General features: G+C 50.6%; 1 protein-coding gene across 2 annotated transcripts; it reads right to left on the reverse strand.

Moving 5' to 3' along the window:
• Positions 1 to 274: 274 nt before the first annotated feature.
• Positions 275 to 26,552, reverse strand: ZBTB47 (zinc finger and BTB domain containing 47). Of its 2 annotated transcripts, none has more exons than XM_030445563.1 (6): positions 26,373 to 26,552; positions 13,854 to 15,221; positions 9,316 to 9,463; positions 8,574 to 8,689; positions 6,706 to 6,850; positions 275 to 5,365 (listed from the first exon to the last, which is right to left on the reverse strand). In XM_030445563.1, exons 1-6 carry the CDS (start codon positions 26,373 to 26,375, stop codon positions 4,998 to 5,000), a joined length of 2,148 nt encoding a protein of 715 aa, XP_030301423.1. In that variant the 5' UTR covers positions 26,376 to 26,552; the 3' UTR covers positions 275 to 4,997. The 2 variants fall into 2 exon arrangements, with proteins under 2 accessions (XP_030301423.1, XP_030301424.1); XM_030445564.1 differs by lacking the exon at positions 26,373 to 26,552 and adding an exon at positions 20,605 to 20,693.
• Between the last annotated feature and the right edge of the window lie 425 nt (positions 26,553 to 26,977).

The raw sequence follows: 26,977 nt of genomic DNA on the forward strand, positions 1-26,977 counted from the left end.
CCACCTACTCATCACCCTTCCCTGAAAAGCTTTTTGTTGTTTTGTTGTCCCCACAGGAGTCCAGTTGTCCCATCAAACCCAACACAAAGCAATGGCAGTGGTCAACATCCCATGGGAAGGCTCATCCTGCTAGGCCTGACCCCCTCAAACAGTTGCCCAAAAAGAGACTTTCTTTAAAAAAAAAAAACAACAAAACAACCAAAAACACCCCCCACTAAAACTAAGGTAACAAAGAAAAATGGGTGGAGCTTTAGGTTTTCTTTTATAAAAGACAAATCGTTTATTGGATCAGTCCTTCCACTTGCAACCTCTTTGGTAACAGTCATAACACTTCCAGACTGGGAGAACGCAGTGGAAAGGCCCAGTTCTGACCTCTCACCACTTTCAGGGCTCTGAGACCCCTGACGTGCCTTGGTGAGAAGCCAAAAGAAGGTTTCAAAGCATGGCCAAGGACTTGGCCTCTGAGGACAACCCAAACCAGACAACTGTGACCCATCTGGTGGCCCAGAGAGCAGCCCCAGCACCTCCAGGCAGAAGATGGCCCAGGATGGGGATGCAGGCTGGTGCTAAGGATAACTGTGAGCTGTGTCCTCTTGGAACCTCTTGGGACCTCCTTGAGTCCTCTTGGGACCTCCTGGACATTGGCCAACGGGGCCATCGACAAAGCCAAAACTCCCCCTTTCCTCCAGTAGACCAGGACTTGCCCCAACTGGCCCTGTGCTGATGGACTGAGCCCACCCTCTCAGCCTCCCCCTCACCACACCATCCCAAAGAGAGTAACTGCTGTACTTGGAGTTAAAGATAAACATATATTGATTACACATGGTCATAAAAAAAAAAAGTAATAATAATAATAATAATTAATAATAATACATTTCCTAGAACATGACTTAAGACGCTCCCGAAAAGCATCCAAGCTTTCCCTCCCCATCTCCCCTTACCTATACAGAATAAAGTGCTTCATTTTAGTTTGTCCACACCAGCAGAGCCACCAACACACTCTGAACTTGGTGGTTTCGGGGCAACCGATACCGAATGCCATCAAATAATCCAGAGCAGGACACCAGGCATGAGAACCCAGTTTCGAGGCAAGTGCTTGGGGTTTTCATTCATTTCCTTCAACTTCCACCACATGACTGAGGTTGATCTTACTCCTCCTTTTTTTTTTTTTTTTTTTTTTTTTAAATTCCTTTTTTTTTTTTTTTTTTTTTTTATAGTTCCTTTTTTTTTTTCTTCCTGTGCAAGTTCAACCCAACTCCTATCGTGGTTTGGTGTCACCAGGCAGGGCTGCCCACGGGGAAGATCTCTCCATCCATGTGAACAAAGGGTGTCTGTCCATCCATCCATCCATCCTTCCCTCTTGACTTCTGGCAAACCAATGGAGTTGTCTAGCAGCGGATGCTCATCTCTATTGCACTGTCACAGCCGTTCCCACCCACCGGCTGTCCATCCATCCACCCATCCATCCATCCATCCATCCATCACCTTCCCACCATGCTGGGGTTATGGCTGTGGTCCGAAGGGGCCAGCCATGCCTCATGGCCATGATGAGGCTAACTGGTCTGTGCTACCAGGCTCCTGGGATATCTAAATCAAACAACAACCCTCCCCACAGGACTCCCTCCCTCTCCAGAGTTCAAATGAAGCAGGGGTGGGTGGTGGGTGGTGGTGGTTGGTGGGGGGGTTGTGGAAAAAATTAAATTCAAACCTGGAGAGGTCTGGGGTTGGGCTGAGTTGTCAGCTCAACGTTGAGTCGTGAACTGAGTCATGGAAACCAAGCCCCTCTCCACCCTCGCTGCCCGTTGAGGAAGGGATGTGAGAGATTAAGGTGCAAGAGTTAAACCAACTAACAACAATGAAAAAAAATAAAAAAAAATACAATATATATTAAAAAAAAAAAAGCTTGAAACCAACAGACCCAACAGCCCTGACCTCCTGCCTTATCTGACCCAACATGGACTGGGTGGGATGGAGGTGGGACAAGAGCTGGGGATTTGAGCTCTTAGTACATCCATGAAAACCAGACATGAAGAGACACATGGGGGCCAAATCAGGGGGTAGACAAAAGGGCTCAGAGGTCCCTGTAGGACTCCTGGGTACTGCTCAGGCCTTGGAGAGGGGAGGGAGCAGCAGGGATCTGGTTCTCCAAAGTGCTGTGTGCATGGTCACATCTCGATGCCTCCACGTGGCTCTCCGGGCAGACTCTCCAAGGGGATCAGATGTGGTTGGGAGGAGTTGCTGGGCTTTCTGCTGGGCTTCTAGACTCAAAGAGGAGTTCTCATCATGCAGTGAGGTCCAAGTGGGACAGGTCCTCACCAGAAAAGGATGAACTGGGACGGGAAAAGCCACCAACGTGGGAGAACATGTTGGTGCCAGGGGTTTCCTTGGGGAGAAGAAGTCTATCAGCCAGGCAGGCTAATAGGCTCCATCACAGAAGATCCTACAGGCAAGGGGAGTCCTCCTCGAGTGCAGTACTCCAATCCCATGTCAAGGCTGTGTGAGGGGAAAGAAGTGCAAGGGAGCCCGAGGGGATGGGGTGTAGGAGGCAGCAGAGGAGGGAATGGCATGGACCACTCTATTGAGGCCCTCCAACACCTCCAAGAGTATCACTAAAGGTTTTTTTTTAAAGCAATTTCTTTCAGTTTGGGTTAGGGTCCTTTCAGAAAGCCAATGGCCCCAAGAGCTGAGTGCCCAGATCCCTCCCAGGTGTGTGTTTGAGAAGGTTTTGCACCATCCCAATAAGCTTCAGGGTCATAGAGGAAGGAGGGCAGAGAAGCCTTTGGTACCTATCTAAGAAGATCAAAATAGCAAGGCAGCTCTGCCACAGCATCCTCCCACTGCTCAAAGCAGCTGGAGCTGAGCCCATTGGTACTGACTGAGGAGCTGGGGGTCCACAGGATCCCATCCAACATGAGGGTAAGAAGCAGTTTGTTGCTCCAATGTGCTGAGACCCACAAGAGCAGCCAGTTTTCCAAGAGACATCAGGCATGGGGGGCACCACTCAGCAGAAGGGGACATCAGTCACCCAACCCATCACCTCCAACAGGGCTGAGAACAGTGGGTGCTCCCCCATCCCATCCCATCCCATCCCATCCCATCCCATCCCATCCCATCCCATCCCATCCCTCTCAGGGTCCTCCACGTCCCCACTCAGCAAAGCTCCTGAGCAGGTGGCTGAATCCTCCCAGCTCTGCAGGGACAGCCTCAACACTGCCCAAATGCTTTGCTGATCTGATCCAGGAGTCAAAAGACCAAGACATCTTGCAGAGCCAGATGTGGGTCCCTGTCCCCAGCACCCCCATATTGCCCAGACCAAGGTGCCAATGGGAATGGGCTCCTGCAGCAGCTGCTCAAGGTCCTCTCTTCCTTCCTGACCACCAACAGCCCTGCTCACCACCTCTTCTGTGATGCCCCATGTCAGCAAAAATCCAGAGTGCTGGCCCTGGGAAGAAGCCATCAACACCCCAACTCTTGGCCAGCACCTCCCCACCCGTGCTGGATGTCTTGCAACCCCTGCAATGCTCCCAGCTCTCCCTGACCTCTAATAAGGGGACATTTCTCTAGGCAGGGTGACCACACAGCCATGGTCAGGCCACCACACAGCACCCCAGGGCAGAGCAAAGCAGTGAGAGACCCAGCTTGGACCCCAGTGTCCAACAAAAAGGTAATGGTGAAGGCTTTCCTCCTCCTCCTCCTCCTCTGAAGCATGAAACCAGCCTGAATAACTGAAGCCAAAGACCAGCTCAACTTCAGCAAGCACAACATGGTCAGAGAAGTCCTAACCAACACCATGGGGCATCACCAAACCAACAGAAGTCCTCATTGGTCTCCTCTGGTCCCATCAGGCCAAGAGGGAGGGCAAGAGCTGCCAACCCCCTAGAGAGGGATAAAGCTTGGGAAAGCAAAGCCGTCAACAAGCTGGAGGATGGGTCTTGCTTTAGCTCTAAACTTTGCAGTGGGACCCAACTTGGAGCTCACCCATCGGTCAGGGGTTTATTCGAATTGTTAAGGCACTATTTGGGGCTGTTTCTGCCAAGAAATGGCATTGTCCAGCTCCTCCATCCCAGGCTGCCATGGAGCCACCCTCCCACCACCAGCCCCGAGGCCACCTGAGCTCTCCCAGAGCCACCCTACCAACTTCAGAGCATCTACAGGAGCCCAGCTCCTGCTAGGATGCACAGAAAGCTCCCACCAGCTCCCACTTCCCTTAGGACACCCCAAAAATGAACTGGTAGTGGGCTACCAATGCCCTAAGCCACGATGCCACCAAAGGTTGTGCTTTCACCCAGCCAGGAGGAAAGGGGAAGGAAGACATGGTGAGGGCTGCTGACGAGAGCAGGATGATGACCTTCCAATGGGGACATCTACTTGCTTGTCATGGGCCACCAGGGCCAGCAGAGAGGGGGGAGGGGGTGGAGGCTCCTTCATGGTGCCCATTTTGACCTCTTGGGGAAAAGAAAAAAAGAGCCTGAATGGAAAGAGCTTTACAGTACAGGGATTTGAGCACCACTAGCTGGGTTTGGGCTTGTTATAAATATTGAGGTGCTGTTGGGCATCTGTCCAGCTTGGGAGGGGGGACACAGTGCCAGTGAGCTCAGCCCCAGGCAGTGTGGTCCCCTGCTCCTCTGAGCCTCATGAAGACGCAGCTGATGTAGGAGATGATCCCTTCTACCTCCACCTTTACGGACAGACGGATGGCGGTTCCCCCCCCCCTCAACCCCAACATCCACGTTCCTCAAATTAAGAAGGTTGGAAAAAACCTTCAAGGTCTTTTCCCAGGGCAGGAGGTGTTTCCTCTCTGTGGAGAACGACGGGTGAGGGGAAAAAAAAAATCAAAATAAATCTCCCAAAACAACCCCAAAACCAAAGAGAAATGGGGCAGGGGGGAGGGGAGTGGGGTAGAGAGCAAGCAAAGCTTTGGCTCCCCAAGGGTGGGGGAGATGTTGCCCAAGGGCAGAGCAGTCCGTGCGGGCACAAGGCCAGGGTGGAGGGGTCACCTAATTGTTGTTTGAATTTATCCTCCCCGCGGGAAAGAGGGGAGGGGGCGGCGGTAGGTGAGGAGGAGGAGGGAGGGTCTGTGGGAGGGGATGAAGCAGCGGCAGGGGCAAAGGGGAAACGCCGGGGCCGGGGGGTAATGGAGTTGGGTTGGCAGGAGGTGGAGGGTTGGCCGTGTCCGATGGCAAAGGATTGCTGACTCGGAAACATTTCTCCTTGTGGGCTTTGAGCATGTTGGAGAAGCGGAAGCGTTGGCCACAGACGTCACAGGGATAGGGCTTCTCCCCGGTGTGGGTCCGGCGGTGCCGCTTCATGTTGGGGCGACTGGTGAAGCTCTTGCCACAGATCTCGCAGATGTAGGGCTTCTCTCCTGGAAAATGGGGAGAAAAGAGGTGAGGAAAGCTTCTGGGAAGGGTGCATCTTGAGTGTTGTCTTCAGGTTCCTCGCTCTAGGAGGGACAAGGAAATGCTGGAGCGTGATGAAGGGTCTGGAGAATAAATCCTCTGAGGAAGGGCTGAGGGAGATGGGGGTGTTCAGTCTGGGGAAGAGGAGGATGAGAGGAAACCTTATGGCTCTCTTCAACTACCTCAAGGGAGATTGGAGCCAGGAGGGAAAAAGCCTCTTCTTAGTGAACTGTGAAAGGGCCAGAGGAAATGGATGGAAGCTGCACCAGGGGAGGTTTAGGCTGGATGTTAGGAAGTATTTTGTCCCTGAGAGGGTTGTCAGGTATTGGAATGGCCCAGGGCAGTGGTGGAGTCACCATCTCTGGAGGTATTTAAAAGGCATTTGGACCTGGTCCTTAAGGACATGGTTTAGTAGTTGACTGTGATGTTGGCCAAAGGTTGGACTGGATGAGCTTGGAGATCTCTTCCAAACTGAACATTCTGTAAGCATTCTGTAAAAGCTAGAGGCCCAACCATTCCAACCTCCAAAACCTCATCTTGCCACCCCCCAAGATCATAGGATTACAGAGAGGTTTGGGTTGGAAGGGATCTTGGAGATCACCCCAGTCCAAACCTTCTGCATGGGCAGGAACACCTCCCATCAGCCCAGGTTGCTCCAAGCCCCATCCAACCTGGCCTGGAACACTTCCAGGAATGGGGCAGCCAGAGCTTCTCTGAGCAACCTGGATTATGGTCTCACCATCCTCCCACTTCAGAATTTCTTCCTCAGATCTCATCTAAATCTCCCCTCTTCCAGTTTAAAACCATTCTCCCCTAGCCTATCACTCCAGGCCCTCGTCCAAGTCCCTCTTCAGCTTTACCATAGCCCCATCAGGCACTGGAAGGTGCTATAAGGTCTCCAAGGAACCTTCTCTTTAAGCTCTTAAGCTCTGCCAGGGGATGGTTAGGTTGGAGATGAGGAAGAAATTCTTTCCAGAGAGGGTGCTCAGGCATTGGAATGGGCTGCCCAGGGAGGGGGTGGATTCTCCATCCCTGGAGGTTTTTAAGAAGAGACTGAATGTGGCACTGAGTGCCATGGGCTGGGAACCACGGGGGGAGTGGATCAAGGGTTGGACTTGGTGATCCCAGAGCTCCTTTCCAACCCAAATGACTCTTCGATTCTCTTCTCCAGGCTGAACCCCAACTCTCTCAGCCTTTCCCCACAGATGTGCTCCAGCCCTCTGATCATCTTTGTGGCCTCCTCTGGACTAACACCAAGATGTCACCTCTGTCCCCAGGGGCTGGGGGCAAGGTGAGGAGCTCTCACCTGTGTGTGTCTTCATGTGCTCATCGAAGTACTGCTTCATGTTGAAGTCCTTGCCACACCACTGGCACATGAACTGCTTGTGGCCAATGTGGATGCTCATGTGGGAACGCAGCTGGTACTTGTACTGGAAGCGCTCGTTGCAGTTCTGCAGGGGTGGGAGGGGAAGGAGATGCTGATGAGCACCCAAAACACCCCCCATATCTCCTGGTTCCCCCCCTCCCGAAACACCAGCATGTCAGAAATCACATTTCCCCCGCAAAAGAACCCAAATTAATGATGCTGGGGAAGATGCTCAGGCAGGGTTTGGGGTGGGATGCAAGGTCCAGGTACTGGATAGAGAGATCCTGGTGTTGGTCACCAGTCTCATCATAGCTTTGGTGGAACCTTCAAACCAGGAGGATATACAAAGTTTGGGAGAAGGGGGAGCACCACTGGCACATGAATTGCTTGTGGCCAATGTGGATGCTCATGTGGGAACACAGCTGGTACTTGTACTGGAAGTGCTCACTGCAGTTCTGCAGGGGTGCGAGGGGGAGGAGATACTGATAAGAACTCAAAACATACCTGTTTTGAGGGATTCTGCCCCCCCCCCAAACACCAACATGTCAGAAATCACATTTCCCCTGCAAAAGAACCCAAATTAATGGTGTTGGGGAAGATGCTCAGGTTTGCAAGCTGGATGGGCTTGGAGGGGGATGCAAGGTCCAGGTACTGGATAGAGAGATCCTGGTGTTGGCCACCAATTTCATCATAGGTTCCTTCAAACCAGGAGGATATACAAAGATATACAAAGGGGGGGTATCCAAGGTCCAGGTACTGGATAGAGAGATGCTGGTCACCAGTTTCACCATAAGTTTGGTGGAACCTTTAAACTAGGAAGATATACAAAGTTTGGGAGAAGGGGGAGCATCCCTACACCACTGGCACACGAACTGCTCGTAGCCATTGTGGATGCTCACGTGGGAACGCAGCTGGTACTTGTACTGGAAGTGCTCACTGCAGTTCTGCAGGGGTGGGAAGGGAAGGAGATACTGATAAGCATCCAAAATATCCCCCATATTCCCCTCCCAAAACACCAACATGTCAGAAATCTCATTTCCCTTGCAAAAGAACCCAAATTAATGGTGTTGGGGAAGATGCTCAGGTTTGCAAGCTGGATGGGCTTGGAGGGGGATGCAAGGTCCAGGTACTGGAGAGAGAGATCCTTGTGTTGGCCACCAATTTCATCATAGGTTCCTTCAAACCAGGAGGATATACAAAGATATACAAAGGGGGGTATCCAAGGTCCAGGTACTGGATAGAGAGATGCTGGTCACCAGTTTCACCATAAGTTTGGTGGAACCTTTAAACTAGGAAGATATACAAAGTTTGGGAGAAGGGGGAGCATCCCTACACCACTGGCACACGAACTGCTTGTGGCCAATGTGGATGCTCACGTGGGAACGCAGCTGGTACTAGTACTGGAAGTGCTCACTGCAGTTCTGCAGCGGTGGGAAGGGGAGGAGATACTGATAAGCATCCAAAACACCCTTCATATTCCCCTCCCAAAACACCAACATGTCAGAAATCACATTTCCCCTGCAAAAGAACCCAAATTAATGGTGTTGGGGAAGATGCTCAGGCAGGGTTTGGGGGGGGGATGCAAGGTCCAGGTACTGGATAGAAAAATCCTGGTGTTGGCCACCAGTTTCATCATAGGTTCCTTCAAACCAGGAAGATATACAAAGTCTGGGAGAAGGGGAGTATCCCTACAGCTGCCCTGGTAAAAAGCACCAGGGAAGCCCCAAGAAGTAGAGGATCTTTCCCCAAATCAGTGTCTCTATGCCAGTTAGAGAGGATGCAGGGTGGTGGAACCCACAAGATCTTACCTCACATTTAAAAGGCTTTTCCCCAGAGTGCTGGAGAGAATGGACCTTGAGGGACATGCTGCGCTTGAAGGACTTCCCACAGGTCTCACAGGTGAAGGGCATGTCCTTGGTGTGAGCTACATTGCAGAGAAGGATGGTCAGGTGCTCTCCCCACACACCAAGCACCCATGTCCCCAAGTCCCAGCTGCCACTCCCAACGCTGGCACCCAACCCCAGATAATCCAAAGCCACCTTGAGAAGATGTGCTGCAGCAACATGTGAGGTCCCCCTGGAATTATTTGCCCCAAATCCCCTTTATTTTGATTTCTTTGGTGCCTTCAAGCCCCAGAGACTCAGCAGATGGCTGCCCTTGCCATCTGCAATTTGCTTTTCAAAGGCTGGCTTTGTCTTCTAAAAGGCAAGGATGGTTACATTTCAAACCCTCCTTTGATCACTCCTGAGGTCTTTTTTTTTCCTTCTTCTGGTTAAATAAAACAAATGAGCTTCCCCAGCAGCGTGTCTGATTGCTTCAAACCCAGCACTGAGCAGACAGACATCCAGCACTAAAAAAACTGGGCCAAATTTCAAGACCCCTGCGTCGACATTAGAAACTTCAGCCAAAAATCCAGCCCTGAACTCCTAACACAACAGAGAAAAAAAAAACAAAACAAACCAAACAACCCCAAACACTCTTCATGGGCAAAACAAGGGGTGAAGACCCCTAACAAGACCTCCCAATGGCCCTGGTGCCTCCTGCACTCACCAACCATGTGTTTGCGCACGTGGGCCATGGTGTAGAACTTCTTCTCACAGATCTCACAGGAGAACTTCTTCTCAGCATAGCCATGGACAATCTTGTTGTGTTCATGGAGGGACCAGAGCTTCTTGAACCCTTTCCCACAGGTCACGCACTGCAAGGAGAGAAGGGATGGGCAGGGAAGGAGAAGAAGGTGCACCCTCGGGCGCCACCAGCAGTTGGGTTTTGCTCTTGGGAGGTCAAACCTACAGCTAAAGGTATCAAAAATCAGAGTGGCCAACAAGTCTGCTGCAGACCTCACCACTTCAAACCCTTCAGAACTCAAATTTCTACCCATTGGGTGAGGGAGATGTCTTTCCAGGGAAAGCTGTGGCCTCTTCACCAAAAGGTGTAGTAGGACTTGCACAAACAGCAGCTCATGCACCAAGGTCCTATTCCCACCTGTGGAGTTTCTTTTTCCAAACAATGAAGAACACACACACAAAAAACCCCAAAAAACCAACCCTCTGTGCTTTAGAAGATCACAAAGAACACAGGAACAAGGAGAAGGCCAAGGCAGGGCAGCACATCAGTCTTCAGCAGATACTAGGGATATTTTACCACTAAGTGAATTTTCCAAACATATCCAAACAGACCCAAAAAAAAAGTTCACCAACACAAGCAGAAAAGGACGTGCAAAGTGTCCCCAAATCTGGTAGAGATTTGTCTCAGCTCCAAGTACAACATTTCTTGGAAAGTTCCCAGGAAAAGGTTCAGTTTCATCATGAGATGAGTTTGGTGCTCAGGGAAAGATGGGAGAGAGAGAGAGGTCCTCAAGGAAACCATTGCTGGAGAATGGATACAGTGGGCAGAACCCAACTGAGGACCCTGCCAGGAGCCATGGGTCCCTCCTTCACATTCACCTCTCCATGACTCCTCTTCCTCTTGGCCAAGAGGGATAAAAAACATCTTCAATTTTCACAGATCTCCTATTTTCACAGGTGCATTGAGAAAATTATTCATGCCTTGGAGGCATCTGGAGTGGTACCAGTAAGCCCAGGGTAGGTTTCCCAGCAGAGCTTGAAGCAGTGCAGCCTCCATCTCCTTCCTGCCCAGAGGAACAGATGCTCCTGAGGGCTCAAATCAAATTTTGCACCAAATGAGGAGGTGACACCATGGAAAATACACCATTATGTTGTGAACTCACAGGATATATTGATATTTAGGTGTCTGAGAGACAAAAAGCTTGGGTTGGAGAGGCATCTTCAACACTTTTCATCTCACCAGGCCTGAATATCAACAGGAGCAGGTCCTCTGAGTTTCCCTGCTTGAAGTAATGACCTCCCCAGATCAGAAGGGTTTTATTTCTGCTTGAAGAGACATTTCAGGACCAATTCAGGACCTAAACCTGTTATCAAAGACACATCAATATCCATTTTCTCCACTTAAAATGGAATAGGCTGCAGGAGAATTGTAAAGTGAAAGGTAGAGGGAAAGCAGCTGATGAGGGGAAGCCCCCAGGCTGGGACTAAATACCCTGGAGAGCTGAGCTCTGTGTCCTCAAGTGGCTGCAAAAATAAAAGCATCACTCAAAAATGTGGAAGTAGCATCCAAACAAACGAGGAGAGGGGAAAAAAAAAGAAAAAAAAAAAAAAGAGAGAAGAAGAAAAATTCTTGTTTAGGTTTAGAGGAAAACCACGCTGAAAGAGGAAAAAAATATTTTGAGAAACAACTTGATAAAGCAAAGGATGGAAGGGGTTTTTTTCAGGTGGAGGCAGGATGCCTGCTATGGGATGGTGATGGGAAATGACCACAGCAAGGAAATTGATGCCTGACACCTAAAGCATTGTGGATGAAATCTGGGGACAAAACAGGGAGAGAGAGACCAGAAAGAGCTAAGAGGGATGCTCCCTCCATGGATCTGGTTAAAAACCAAGAAATAAAGACCACCTGTTATGGGAACAGAGTTTAAAAAATTCCTTTTCCACCCACCCATCATTCCATGGTATAATGATAAAGTTATTTAAGGTTATCAGAGCAAAGGGGGTGACTTTGGCTATTTCATGGAATGCTTTGGGTTGGAAAGGATCTGAAAGATCATCTCATTCCAACCCCACTGCCATGGGCAGGGACACCTCCCAGCAGCCCAGGTTGCTCCAAGCCCCATCCAACCTGGCCTGGAACACTTCCAGGGATGGGGCTGCCACAACCTCCCTGGGGAATTATGCCAGGGTCTCACCACCCTCACAGGAAAGAATTTCTTCCTAATGTCCAACCTCAATCTCCCCTCTTCCAGTTTAAAGCCATTGATCCATTTCCTGTCATCCAGGACTCTCTTCCCAGCTTTCCTGGAGCCTTTTCAGGCACTGGAAGATGCTTCAAGGTCTCTTCAGAGCCTTCTCTTCTCCAGCTTGAACAACCTCAACTCTCTCAGTCTGTCCTCATAGCAGAGGTGTTCCAGAAGAGTTATTTTTGAAATCAAAAAAGCTCAGCTAAGTAAGAAGCAATGATCCACGTTTTCTGCAGGAGGAGGTCAGTTGTGATTCATCCTATCCAGAAATTACTGGAAAAGGGATATAAAGGAAGGGAAAAAAACCCAAAACTCAACCAATGAGGTGACAGCCCCATGTTACCCATCAGGAAAGCAGAGGAGGCTGAAGCATCATTCCAGGAAATCCCATTTTCAATTGCACAGACTTGATGATGGGTTCAAAACCAGCCCCCAGCAGGCAGGTATCCGAGCTGCACTCATCCATTCCAGGAAAAAGCATCCAAAAAAAAGCAACCTCAGGGCTGTGGATTTTCCAAGGAGATGCACCAAAGATGCTCTTCCACCCATTCAAGCCAAGATGACTCCTGAGAGTATTCCCCACATGCCCCAACCCCAAGATCTGCTTTATGACCCATTTTATCCCGGGTGCCATCAGCGACAGGGTCCAGGAGCATTTGGATTTTGTTACCTACACAGAATCATGTTAGGGGTTGGAAGGAACCTCCAACCCCCCTGCCAGAGCAGGATCACCTGGTGTAGGTCACCCAGGAACATGTCCAGGTGGGTTCTGAATGTCTCCAGAGAAGGAGAGTCCATAACTTCATTGGGCAGCCTTCACCTAGGAGAGCTACAAGATCATTTAAAATCCAGTCATGGTGGGAAGGACGATGGGAGAAGTTCTCCAGAAGTTGGTGTATTTTTAATTAGCAGCAGCAGCTTGACATGAAACAGCCCATTAGGGAGCAGGGGATGGGTTGGAGAGGTCTGCAGGAATGCAGATGTTTGCTGCTTTGATGAGATTCTTACCAATTCCCCCAAAAAACTGAAAGAGTTTGGCAGAGTCAACGTGAAAAGCAGATCTCATTAGCATTAGGTGAAGGACACCCCAAGCCCAAGCCATGCATGGATGTCAAACGTGCTCAACAATTCCTGAATACATGAGCTGCAGAGCATAAAAAGCAGACTAAACCCATTTGAACTTGTGTCAGCAAATCTTTGAATTAAGCTAAATTGGTTTCAGCCTGGGTGGGAAGGGCTGGAGAGTGTCCCCACCAGGGGCTCATGATGTTTTATCCAGATTAACTGAATAAAGTCAAAAGAAAAAGGACTCTTCAGAAATGACTCCATGTTTCCACCCAGCCAGCCAAGGGGAAGCCACAGTCCTCCAACACAAATCCTCCAGTCCCAAGTCACCATGAGACCCTCTTGAGCCTGAATCCAAGTCAAGGGTGGAGCAAGGCTCCCTCCCATCTGCAATGTGCCACCCACAACATCAAAAACATCATTTGAGCATGAGCCCAACCCCCTGGTGTAGCTGGGTGGGATGTCCTGCCTGGTGGGTGGGACATCCTCTCCCATTGGGATATCCCATCATGATACCTCTTCCTCCCATGGAGTACATACTCTTCCTCCCAAAGGAGGAGTACAAGCTCCTTCTTTGGTGGGAAGTTCCCACCTTGCTGGGATGCCCATGCCCAGTGGGATGCCCCACCACATGGTGGGATGTCATTCCCCACTGGCATGTCCTATCATGGTGGGATGCTCCTCCTTTTATGAGATGTCCCCAACTTGGTGGGATGCTCATCCCCAGTGGTGGGATGTCATTCCCCACTGGCATGTCCCAACTTGGTGGGATGCTCCTCCTTTCATGAGATGTCCCCAGTTTGGTGGGACATCCATCCCCAGTGGGATGCCCCACCACATGCTGGGATGTCATTCCCCACTGGCATGTCCTATCATGGTGGGATGCTCCTCCTTTCATGAGATGTCCCCAGTTTGGTGGGACATCCATCCCCAGTGGGATGCCCCACTACATGCTAGGATGTCATTCTCCACTGCCACGTCCCATCATGGTGGGATGCCTTCATGAGATGTCCCCATCTTGGTAGGACATCCATCCCCAGTGGGATGCCCCACCACATGGTGGGATGTCATTCTCCACTGCCACGTCCCATCATGGTGGGATGCTTTCATGACATGTCCCTATCTTTTTGGGACATCCATCCCCAGCAGATTATTCCACCCCTGGGTGGGATGTTCACCCCCTGGTGGGACACTTGTGTGTCTGGCTCACCTGGATGTTCTTCTCACAGTCAGTCTGGTGGTGCAGCAGCAGCTCACTCTCCAGCAGGAAGCGTTTGCCACACTTGTCACAGATCTGCATCCTGCTGTGTGTGACGTTCATGTGCTTCTCCAGGTACCAGCGGTTGTTGAAGACCCGGGGACACTTCTTGCAGGGGTAGTGCTGCTTCTCCTCCAGCTTCACTTTCTGCCCCAACCCGTCCTGCTCCTTTTTCCTCTTCCTCCCTCGCTGACCTTCCTCTTCTTCCTCTTCCTCCTCCTCCACTTTGGCCATCTCCTGGGACCTGGTTGCCATGGCAGGTTTGGTGGCTCTGGATGCCCGGCTGCCTCTGCGGGACCCTCCCTTTTCTCTTTTCATCTCCAAGGCATCTTCATCATCATCGTCGTCATCCTCTTCTTCTGTTGTCTCCTCCAGGTCTTCCTCCTCGCTGTGCTCCTCCTCCTCCTCCTCCCCCACCTCCGCATCCTCCTCCTCTTCCTCCTCCTCCTCCCCTTCCTCATTTTCCTCCTCCCCATCCTCCTCCGTGTCGCGTCCATCGCCATCAGCCCGACCCATCACCGAGGCCTCGCCGGCAGCCGCCTTCCCCTCCGTGCCCTTGGAGACGTTGAGGGTTTGGTTGTTGAGGTTCACCTCCACAATGATCTGCTCCCTGTTGTAGGAGCCTTGGCTCTCCAGGTCCTCTTCGGACTCCTCACCTTCCATCTTACAGACAGTGCCAGCACCACCATCCTTCTCCTCCTTGTAGTACTGCTTGGCTGGACCAGGAGGGAGCGTCCCGCCACCCGCTCCGTCCTCCACCCGCACCGAGTAAGGGTCGTTGCCCTCCCGCGCGTAGATCTTGGGGTGAGGAGCATCCACCTCCTGCTTGATCTCGCAGTAGTAGGGTGGGGGTCCAGCACAGCCCTCAGCAGGCAGGGCCATGTCAGCAGCCAGGCTGAGGGACCGGGTGTCAAGGAGGTCCTGGCAGGAGGAGGCGATGTTGTTCATCTGCAGCACGGCGGCCGCGTTCAACACGTCCTGCACATTGCAGGAGTTGACGAGGAGCTTGGAGGTGTAGATGAAGTTGAGGATCTGCTGGAGGCCTTGAGAGGTGAGAGCCTCCAGCGAGAGCTCCACGCGTTGCAGCTGTTTGTTTTGGGTGAAGAGGGAGTGGAAGAACTGGCTGTAGGCTGCCAGGACCCCCTTGTGCGCCGGGAAGATGCTCTTGTGCTGCACCAGCACGATGTCCACGTCGCACAGGTCCGGCTGAAAGAGGCGCTGCTCGTTCAGTCTGTCCATCAAACAGGTGAAGTGGAGGGCTACATCCTCCACCAGGGAGTACTCAGCTGAAGGGTAGTCAGTCGTTTTTTCTACTATCAGCTGTGGGGAGGAAGGAAATATCATCGTTCAAGAGGACCTCTTATTTATTTTAATTTTGGGGGTTTTTTTCCCCCTGCCCAGCCACGCCACCCATCCCTGTCCATGTAGCCCACATCAAAGGTGCCAACTGAGAAACTCCCACTGTCCCAGCTTGAAAAGCCAACCAAAAAGCCCCAGTACCAGACCCAGCTTTGAAACACCAAGCTCTACCACTAGAGCCCCAGCTTCACGGGGCAAATCAAAAACTCAATCACCAAACAAGCTCCACCATCAACTTGAGTCTGGGAGACTCAACCCAGGAGGATAAATCCCAATGAAAGGATAACTCAAGGCCATCCGAGCACCCAGTGACATCCCTTCAGCCTGGGTAGGAAGTGCCATGGCCACCTTAGCACCAAAGACCTCCAAAACCTGGCTCAGGTGTCCATAATCATAGGGAAGAGATGTCATTCAGAGGAGAAGACACCTCAACACATCCTTCACCTCCTGAACCATGCAAGGGCCCTTGGGGGATATTTGACCCATAAGGGAAGACAATTTTAGGCACCAGCTGAGACTGAAGCACCCAACCAGAAGGAAATTAGGATTTTAAACCTCCCTCTTCCTACACCATCATCCCATAAAACACAATATCCTCAAACATTCACTGCATTACACCACGTGCTCTGATTCACCTTAGCAGTTAACTCACCTGCTGGATTCACTGGGTCCAATTATGCCCATTTTTAAGTGCCCATTTTAAACTGCCCAGGGAAAGGAAAAATTCAAGTGAAGGAGAAGCAGCCCCAGGCTGGGAAACACCACAACCTTCAGCACTCCCCAGGCTGTGTCTGCTGGGTATTTATTGTAGCTCCCATGTCTTTTGCACAGAGAAAACCACCCCTGGACATTCATCATCTCACCTGAGCCCCAAGGATGGGTTTGAAAGTTGGGGTTGTTCAGCCTGGAGAGCACTTTGGGGAGAACTTAAGAGCAATTTGCAGTGCCTGAAGGGGCTCCAGGAAAGCTGAGGAGGGACTTTGGACATGAACCTGGAGGGATGGGATGAGGGGGGATACTTTCAAACTGAAAGAGGGGAGATTTAGGTTAGATGTTAAAGAAGAAATTATTTAGTGTGAGCCTGGTGAGACACTGGCACAAGTTTCCCAGGGAGGTTATGGCTGCCCCATCCCTGGGAAGTGTTCCAGGTCAGGTTGGATGGGGCTTGGAGCAACCTGGGCTGGTGGGAGCTGATCTTTAAGGTTCCTTTCAACCCAAATCTTTCCACGATTCTGTGATCCCAAACACCAGAGATGTCCCACACCCAAAATCCCACACCCTATAGTAAAAGTAGGTCAGATATTCCCTCCTTCCCCTCTGCTTCCCTTTGGTTTTCCAAGCTGAACACCCAACCCATGGGCAGAGACAGACCCAGCCACATCAATGGATCTCCTGAGGGATGTGACCAAGGGCACAGAGCAGGAGTAGAGATGGAAAAGCTCAACCTGACAGGTTTGCCCTGCACCTCCTGCTGCAAAAACAGCTTCTCAGCTCCCCTATTTTCTGGGACAAACAGCAGCTCTTGGTCAACAGAAAAAATTCCAACAAGACACATTTTATTTGTCTTTCTGGGTTTTGTCAAGGTTTTGTTTTGGTTTTTTCCCTGTGAGGCAAAAGCATACACAGACAAAACTGTTTAAATAATAAAAAAGGGTGTTTTCTTTGCTGTTTTCTCAACAAGAAAAAAAAAAAACAACACCAAACCTTTGCCCTCCATGCCAAAACTTTTCATTTTCACTGAATTTCTGCTCTGCAACCAACAGGGTTGCCAGCTTCGTATCACTCCAATGGTCCTGGTGAGGCTCAGCAAATGCCCACATGCTGGAAAAATGGGTCAAAATGAGGCAAAACCCCAGCTTTTTCCCAATATCTTTGCTCTGCAAGGTGGAGTAAGGCAAAGAGGTAGTAAAAGAACTGGCTAAAATACATACATATCTATATATAGAGCATATATAGAAATATATATTAAAATATTAATTTAATTTCAACTCTGTTATTTATAGAGATATATAAATATTTTAAAAGCAGACTCTTTACATATATTTGTTATAAACTGCTGCATCCCAGCTGGAACATCCTTCCACCTCTCCCTATTTTTGAAGCCTTATGACTGCCAAGGACATTTCGATGAGAGGAACTTGGATGGCTCAGCCCCCTCTAAGCTCATAGAAAATAAATTATGATATAATAAATATCAAATGCAGTAGAGACAGCAAGGAATTTGCTGTTTGCCAGGGACTCCCCTGCTTCGCTTTCACTATGAAAAAAAAAAAACACCTTCAAATTCAGGTTTTTCCTCTTGGGATACATCCTATATAGAACCAGACTCCCTATATAAACCCACGGACTCATAGAATGGTTTGGAAGGGACCTTCAAAGTCATCTTGCTCCAAACCCCTGCATGGTCTGGTGGACACCTCCCACCAGACCAGGTTGCTCCAAGCCACATCCAACCTGGTCTGGAACACTTTCAGGGATGGAGCAGCCACATCTGGGCAAGCTGTGCCACGGTCTCATGACCTTCAAATTAAAGAATTCCTGCCCCATGTCCAACCTCAATCTCCCCTCTCCAAGTTTTAACCCATTTCCCTTGTCCTCTCCCTACCCCCCCGTGTCCAAAGCCCTCCCCCAGCTTTCTTGGAGCCCCTTCAGATATTGGAAGGTTGCTCTGAGCTCACCTTCTCTTCTCCAGGCTGAACAACCCCAATCCCTCAGCCTGGCTTCCCAGGGAGGTGCTCAGCCCTCTGAGCATTTGAGTGGCTCTGCTCTGGACACCTTCCAGGAGCTCTGTGTCCTTCTGATGTTGGGGACTCCAGAACAGGACATGGAACTCCAGGGAAATGGGTGCAAAACAGGGGGAATTGGGTCTGCCGAGTGGCATCACCTCTTCACAGCCCAGCTTGGAAAATCTATGCTGGGTTTTTTGTTTTGTTTTGTTTTGTTTTTCTCTGCATCAAGGTTTTTTTGGCAAAAGGGGCTGACTCCTCACCCAGCTCCAGGGCTTGCCAGGCAGCTTTAATCAGTCCCAGCAGCAGTGAGGACAATGCGTGTCTTGGCCACGTCCCGTCGGTGACTTCAGCCCGGGCTTGTCAGCAGGAGGTTTTTTTTTGCTCTTTATTGCTATGAGATGCTTTTCATGAGTTTGCCTCAAGCTGCAACCCCAGCCAAGACGAGAGGCACCCGGTGGGGTGAGAGCCTGAGAAAGACCCCAACTTGCCCCAAAATACCCCTCTGGCATCTCCTGTCCCTGCAACCATGTGGGGGTTGGAAAACCCTAATTGATTGGATTAATAGGAGAGTTGAACCCAGTACCCCTTTGTAGTGGGATGAGCTTTTCCTGCTCCTGAGGCTCAACGAGCTGCTGACCTCTCCACTGCCTCACACCAGAGTGAGCTCTCTCTGTGGGTGTGTGTCCCACCTTTATTGGCCCCCTGGTAATAGGGGGCCTGCCCTAACCAGGCACAGGTGGACTCACACCCACTCTTTGGCAACTCGAGGCACCTGGATGTCTTGTTTCTCTACACCCCTTCCCCTGGGACAACACAATTTTAAAAGAAATAGATACATTTTTTTAAATTATCTTTAAAAATACCCATTTTTATAATGCGTTTTTAAGGATTTTTAATTTTTTTTAAGGATTTTTAATTTTTTTTGTATTAAAAAAAAAAAAATCACATTTTTGCTCTTTTCCATCAGCACCACCGTGTCCTACTGCACTGGTTTAGCCCCAACACAGGATGGCAGGTCACCTATCCCACCTCCACCCCAAGCCTGGCCTTGGGGTGCTCACCAGGTGCCCCCAGGCATCCAAATTAGAGCAAACCTCAAAACTGCCCCACCAAACACCCCTCCCAAACACCTCCAGGCAGAGTCCTGACATTGTCAGCATTGAAACAAAACAAAACAAAACACAACATTATTCGAAAGCAGCACGGCCACAGAAATCCCCACCCCGAGGGGATGGTGGTGCCTCCAGCCAGCCCCTCCACATCCTGAGCTTGCCCTGCAGCTCTGTTTTAAGTGTTTTTCCAAGTGGTGATGCCAAAGTCCCATCCCAAACCAGCTGCAGGACTGGGAGGATGCTGGGGGTGATGAAAGGATGAGGGTTGGCTGAGCCCTGATAGTGCAAGGGAGAGATAAGGTTGATTGCTGAAGAAGATGCTGATGCTCATTGGACCAGGACAACCTCTCCTTGGAGAATCCACCAAAAACCCCTCTAGAGGAGACAAACCCTGAGCACAGCCCCACTCCTCCACCACACACATCCCCCCACGTGCCTCAGTTTCCCCCACCAGCACCCCATCACCTCCCTTGACAGGAGTCTGCTGTCTGGTGCTTAAACCCCCGTGCTAAGATAAAATGCTGACTGATCTCAGTAAATCTTGAGAAGCAGATCCCAAAATGCTTCTGCAGCAATAAAACACCCCCCGGGGGACCAGTACATCGGGTCACCCTGGATATATTTAACTGTTCACATCTGTAGCCACCCAGAAGATCACCTCTGACATTCACCAGCCTCTCCATTAATTTATAACCACATCCATTGCCCTCATCCCCCAAGCACTGAGGACCACGAGGAGTTCTCTATCAGCACAAGGACAAGGGTTTAGGGGCAAAAAACCCACATTTAATTCCCTATTCCATGCCAGACCCATAAACCAGTTTCTGCCGGGCAGAAAATCTGGAGATTTCCTTGAATTATTTTTTTTTTCCCCACCTCAAAACTCCCCTGGAAAGAGCAATCTGCTTCTCCACACCACTCCCAACCACCAAAACGTTCAGCACTGACCTTCAGGATTAAATTGCATTAAGGGAAAGTGCTTTAATAAGTAGCTGCATACAATGTCTGCACTTGCTCCCCCCCCACAATGTCCCAGTCTCAATCTGAACACTGCTGCATTTCAGGGAGAAAAGAACTCGGCTGAAAGTATCAAATGTGGCTTTTGCTGAAGAAACAGTGTTAAAAAAAAAAACATTTTCACAGATTAATTCAAATTATATGAAGGCATCTCGCTAGAAAACCCCAAATCACCCAGGCTTTGGGCTTTAATCCTCAGTCCCCTATCATTTGCTTTCAAGAAGCTTGGGTGAGACCATTTTCTCCATAGTTTTGAGGCCAGATAGGTTGTTGGGGTGGTTTTTTTTGTTTTAAGGGTGACGTGATGCTTGCAACTTCCCACGACTCCCAAAGCTGGGATGAAGCTGCCCCCGAACGAAAAGCACTGCCCAGACCATATCCATCACCCCAAATCCCCCTACTTTTGGACCACAGCCACATATGGAAACTTTGTCCACAGCCTCAAACACATCCCAACCCCCCTTCTTCCCCTGGCCCATCTCCTACCTTCACCGCTCCGCTTGCCCATCGCTCCCCTCCCCGGGGACCTCTCCTGTGGGTGCTTCACCCTCCCCATGCCATGGGACTGTGCTGGAGGGGCCGGGGGGGTGGTTTGTTCGTTTCTCCTGATGGGTGTTTTTATTTAATTAGGAGAGGGTTGTCCGGAAAAACAAGCAGGAAGGGAAAACAATAGCTCGGCCGCAGCCCCGCCTGGCGAGGCGCCGGCCCAAACAGCCCCAAGCGCCCACCACCGGCATCCTGCCCAGGGGATGCTGCTGGGGCTGGACCAGGAGCTGGTTGGGAATGGTCCAATCCCAGCTCCAGAGGCCAAGGATGGCCATGTCCTTTAGGATCACCCAAAGTGATTTTTTTCCTCCCCTGGTGTTGGCTAAAAAGACTTAAGGGTGCCCAAAACAGAATTGTGTGTGGGCAGAAGGAAGGGGAAGGGGTTGAGCGATGCTCCTAGAGCCTGTCCCACTCCAGAGGGGTCAAAAAACACCAGGATTTGTTTTTTTCATCCCCTTTTGATTGGTTTTGTTTGTTTTTTTTTAACAACATTTTGTTTTAAGCATTTACAGGCTTCAGCTTTTCCAAGGAGCAGGCTGGGAAGCCAGCAGCAGCACCAGGCCCAGCGGGACCACCCTCAGCACAAGGAAACAAGGATAAATCCTTCCTCCACCCCATGGCAGCCAAAGAGCCACCTCTGGAAATGGAGAAAAAGATTGTTTTGGGTTTTCCTTGTAAGCACCACGGACACCCATGGCTTGGAGAGAGCAGGGGGATGAGGTGGGATGAGCAACACGAGGCTTTGCTCCATTGGGAGAGGGCACTGGCTGCCCAGCAGCACAGCCTGCAGAGGGTTAATGGCTGCTTGCTTTCTGATTTGTCTTATATTTTTTAATATATATATTTTTAAGCCCTGCCAGCTATTCTGGGCATCTTTCTCCTTTTCTTTCATGCACAGAGCTGCAAAGCCACAACAACACTTCACAAGGGTCAAGGCCACCATCACCCCCTGTCCCCAAACCAGTTCAGAGAGGCAAAGGCTGCTTCTGGGAGATGTTGCCATCACCACCACTGTGATGGCACAGGGAACACCATCCCCTCTGTCCCAACAGCCCCAAGTAACCTCAGCATCCATCCCAACACGTGCACAGGTGAGCACCACCCCCTGCACAAATAAAAATACCAAAAAAAAAATACTGAGGCTTCAGCCCAGCACCACGTTAGTTTCAGCCAAGCACCACATTATTTTCAGCCCAACACAAATCCCAGTCCCACTGCTCCAGTGGGAGAGTGAAGGCACGAATGCACCCATCCATCTGTCCATGTCCCCTCAGTTGAGGCCAAAAGGGGTTTATTTGGGTGCAGCTCAGCCAGACCCAACAAGGGATGCAAAAGCTGCCTTAGGATCTGCACTAAGACCCCAGCAAAATCTGGGGTTAAACCCTGAGTGGCCACAGCTGGCTTTGGGCAGGGCCAGCATCCTCCTGGCAAATGCCAAACAAAACTGGGGCAACCGAGCCACAGGGTCCCCTCCAGTGCCTGGCACAGCGAGTGACACTCAGCTGATAGAGATGTCCCCAGCCCTGGCACGGGAGCAGGCAGCGGGATGCGATGCTGCTGTCCTGTCCAAAGGATGCAGGACATCCCACTGAGCCACTGCAGGGGTGGAAGCACCCAGGGGACACAGGCACACATGCAAAGCCACTGTCCCCCTCCCTCTTTCTGCTGGAGAAAGAAAAAAAAAAAAAAAAAACAAGCAGAGGAAAGATCAAGGGAGGATATGAGGACAAAACCCAAGGCTGACCTCCCCAGCCGGGATGTCGGCCAAGCGGCTGCGCCAGGGGCCGAGCCCGGACGGCTGCCCAGCCTGGCGTGAGGCTGGGGAGGAGGTGAGCATCATCCCCTGGGGACCCCATGGGTGTCCCCAGTGTCACCAAGTAAAGGGATGGATGTAGCAGGGCAGGAGGTGCATAGAGCCCACCGTGGCTCACAGGACCCCCAGGGACCTCACGTTCGGTGCAAGGAGCGTGGATGGGTGCAGCGTGGCAGCTGTCGTGCTGGTTGTGAACAACCTGAAGCCATTGGGTCCCCAAGCCAACCCCCATAGCCACATGCTGCCAGGTAATGGGTGGGAAGAGGCTGAGATCGCTGGAAAAGCAGGGGGGATGGATGCATGAAGCCTCCTCCCACATGCTGCTGAATTAGGCTGGCACCAGACAGCAGCATCCCCATCCTCGGGGAAGCCTCTGTGACCTTCCAGATGGGTTTAACAGCAAGATGGGATAAAACACCTTCAAGGTTTGCCTCACACTCAGCTCCCACCAGATCCTAACCCAACTCTAGACAACCAAATTGCCAGAAAGGAACAAGACTGGGCCTTTTCCAGCATTCTGGGCACTGCTTTCCATCCCAGAGCATTTTCCCCAAACCCTGGCACTGCCCCCCAGGTCTCCACATAGAACCATAGAATGGGTTGGAAGGGACCTTAAAGATCATCCAGTTCCAGGATGATCTTTAAGATCATCTTAAAGACCACCACTAGACCAGGTTGCTCCAAGCCCCATCCAACCTGGCCTTGAACACTTCCAGGGAGGGAGCATCCACAACACATCCACATCCAGCTCCACCTAAAACTCAAACTTGATTGTGGCCCTTTGGGGAGCACCAGCTGTTCTCCTGACTGCCCAGCCACTCTCCCTGCCCAGTTCTTGAACATTTCTATAGAAATTCAATTAAATGGCTTATTTTCATCATGGCTGGCCAGCAAATTCACCAGCTTTAACTCAGAAGGGGTGCGAGTAGCTGTGGCTCCAGGCAAAAGATATAATCATAAAAATATTAATTAAAAAAAAAGATTATTTATTGTAATTAAGTTCTCTACCCATTGTATCTGTACCACCAGGAACAGCCATTTACCAACAACACCCATCCCAGGATTCACCACCTGGAAAAGCAATCAAAGCACCAAGGTTGGTTGAAGAGGGTAAAACAGCCCAGAAGGACATAGGGCCAAGTCTCAAGATGTCCCCAAAAGGGAAACCCAACAGGGCCAACCCTGCCCTGCAAATACCACTCCAATGCAACACAAAGTGCATCCTTTAGAAACAAAAAAGAAAAAAAATGAGGGGCAGGTGGCCCTCAGCTCATCCTCCCCACAGGCACCCCCTTCTCCTCCACAGATCCCACGGGACATCCAGGATGCAAACCACACGGGGGACAAGGAATCCTCCTTTTTTTTTTTTTTTTGGAGGTGATGTAATTGGAGCAGCAAAACAAAAACTTCAGCTCTTGCTCTTCCTGGAGAGCACTTTGTCATGGTCACCCTCATGTCCCCATCTAGGAAGGTTTAAACACAGCACAGCACGGGAGAGCCCCTCGGTTTCTCCTCCAGCTTGAGCATGGAGGAGGACTGGGAATATCAGCTATTCCCCCAGAAACCTTCCAAACCCCTCTGATGTTTTGACACAGTCCAGTTCATCCACAAAAGGTTTCTCCCTATTTTTTTTCCTTTTTCCCACAGCAAGAAATAAAAAAGAAAAAGCAAAAAAGAAAAAATACCCACATCTTAAAAATAACCAATATTTAATCAACTCGCACGGCAACCTCCTCCTGCCCTCTTACAAAGGAGATATCTCCAAAGGCAGCAGAGGGTTATTTTTTATTTTGGGGGGGTGACATGCCTCTCCCCCAGACGTGAGACAGAAATACAAGGCCATTTATCTCACCCGACTCCAGGGTTTGCCTGGTAATAACCCAACGCCTCGTTAATTCCTCGCAGGGAGAACAAAGCTCCACCGTGAAGCCAAGCTGGGTGGTGAAGAGGACCCTCCAAAACCCCAGAGCAGCATTGAACCCAGCCAGTATCCTCAGAGAAACTCCACCCTCAGAGCCCAAAATGTTTCCAACCAGACAGGTTTCACCCCAGATCCAGAAAAAAAGGGAAAAAAAAAATTAATAATAATAAGTCCTTCAGTATCTCTCCAAGGAGGATTTATTTGCTCCATAAAGCAAATTTTCCTCTGGTTCTTGCTGAGGTCAGGCATGGAGGGAAAGGTTTGAATTCCCAACTTTTCCCTTTCTTCTTTGCAGGGCTGTCCTCTCGGGTGGTTCCGGGCATCTCCATCCCCACCTTGGATATGAAAGGGTCCCAAACCCCCCCTGGTGCATCAGCATCTCCCTCTGGAGGGATATAGGGGTGGGATTCAGACACTGATCTGCTGCCAGCAGGAATGTCACAGGCCAGGAAAAACCCAAAACCCACCCCCAAATTGGGGGTCTGGGGTGGCCAAGCCCCATCCCAGCATCCCAGCCATCACCCAGCAACGTGTCTTTATTTTTTCCACTTTCTTCCCCTTTCCTAAAAGCCACCCCAACACCTCCTGAAGGGTTCTTAGGATTGTATGGGGCAATCACCACCCAACACTTTTAGGGATGGATGGGGAAGGCACCAGGGTAGTTGGGAATGGCACCCGACACATCCCAAGGGATTTTCACCCATCCCAAAGGGATTTCTCCTGCATCTTCCCAGCTCAGGCCTGCTCTCTGCAAGTCAAACTAATCTTCCCCCCCCTCCAAAAAAAAAAAAAAAGTCTGCTGGCTGCTAAAATAGGTCAGTGCTGCAGGCTGTGAGGCTCCCCCAGTGCCACCAGCCACCCCCCCCCCCTTATAATTATCATTATTATTATTTATTTATTTTGCATTTTTATTCCTATGCACAGAAAATCCCTTTCCAACCACGAAAGGGTTGATGGGTCCCACCCCCTATCACTCCTTAGGGCTATAGGGGGGAGCTGAGCATCCTTCCCCCAAGCACCCCCCCTCCTTAGGGGAAGGGGGTACCTGGTGGATAGGGCAGGAGCAAACCCTTGGAGGGAGGAAGGGGGTTGGGGGACGGGAGGAGGGACACGAAAAGGAGGAATTATCAAAATGAAGGAGTCATCCGGGGAACAAAAAAAAAAAAAAAAAAAAAAGCTGAGGAAAGAGGCTCCTGCGCCAGCAAACCCTCCGGCCTGGTCGGCTCCAAAAGTTTCCCCCCCCTTGCACCTTTCCCCACTCCCCACATTTTCCCCCACTCACCTCCAAGCTGGAGCCCGAGGTGGGGTAAGGGCCCCCCACAACCCTGGGGGTGCTGGGCCACACATCCCTTCTATTTTGGTTTGTTTTTTTTTGGGAGGGGGGGACTTCAAAACCCTGCTGCATCTTCCCCCCCTCCAAGCAGCCCCCTCAGAGCACCCCAAGGGCGAGCCCGCCCCCCCCCCCCAGCCCCTCACCCCATGCAGGGAGAGGGGGGGGGAAGGAAAGGGGGGAGGAGGTTGTTAGCCATTTTTATGCGATTTCAACCCAATACACAACGTTTTCCCCCCTCCCCTTTACAACAAGGGGGGGTACGCATGCAGCACCCCCCCCAAAAAAAAAAATAAATATATATATATAGGTTTGCAATGAAACACCGATCCCATTGTACACACACACCCCCCAAAGGATGCCGCATGCTGCCAGCTCCCCCATGCAACCCCCCCATCCCTTCCTCATCCCCCCCATCCCCTCTTCATCCCCCCCCCCACCTCTTTCCACCGCCCTTGCAAGCATTTGGGGCAAGTTCGGGGCCTTTTGCAAAGTCAGCAAAGCCCGCGGGAGCGCGAAGAAGCAGAGAAAGGGAGGAGGGGATGGGGGGGGGGGGGGGTGGGAAGGGGAAAATAAATTAAAATGATAAAATAAAAAGCAAAAGAGGAAAGAGAGGGGGGGGAAGGGGGGGTTGCAAGCTCTACCATTTTGATGCAAAGGTCTCCGCGCAAAGGAGTCCCGGTCCTCCTCCGCTTGCCGGGGGTTTTTGCTCTCCATGAAAAAAAAAGAAATGTTGGGTTGGGTGGTTTGCTGGGTTGGTTGATTTTTTTCTTTCTTTTTTTTTTTTTTCCTTTTTTCTGTTTTTTTTTTTTTTTTTTTTTTTTTTTTTTTTCTTTCTTTTTTGGTGGACGGGAAGCAGGAGCGGGGTGGGGGGGAAGGAAATTACCGCGCCGCCACTGCCAGCTTTGCTTGCATCCCCCGTCCCGGATTTTTATTATATTTTTTTTTTTTTTTTTTTTTTTTTTTTTTTCTCCTCCTCTTTTTTTTTTTTTTTAATTTTTTCTTTTCCTTTTTTTTTTCCTTTTTTTTTTTTTTCCCTTCCTCTCTTCTCTTTCTCTTCACCTTCATCCTGGGCCCATCGCCATGTTGGCCCTTTTAGGAAGGACGGAGGAATCGCGGAGCGAGCGAGCGGGGCGGGCAGCTCCGGCTCCCGGCTGGCCCAAGGACCCCCAGGGCCGCTGGAATTGGAGCCGGCCCGCATCAGATGGGGCCGGCGGCTTGCCCCTTTAAAGGGACAGGATCCACACCG

The sequence above is a fragment of the Calypte anna genome, chromosome 2 (assembly GCF_003957555.1).
Source record: "Calypte anna isolate BGI_N300 chromosome 2, bCalAnn1_v1.p, whole genome shotgun sequence".
Lineage (NCBI taxonomy): Eukaryota > Metazoa > Chordata > Aves > Apodiformes > Trochilidae > Calypte > Calypte anna.

Excerpts from the sequence above, each read along its gene's own strand:
- ZBTB47 (XM_030445563.1), bottom strand. Across the intron at positions 9,464-13,853 it reads ACTGTGAGAAGAACATCCAG|TGCGTGACCTGTGGGAAAGG; the intron begins GTGAGCCAGACA and ends CTCTCCTTGCAG. Across the intron at positions 8,690-9,315 it reads CGTGCGCAAACACATGGTTG|CTCACACCAAGGACATGCCC; the intron begins GTGAGTGCAGGA and ends TCTGCAATGTAG.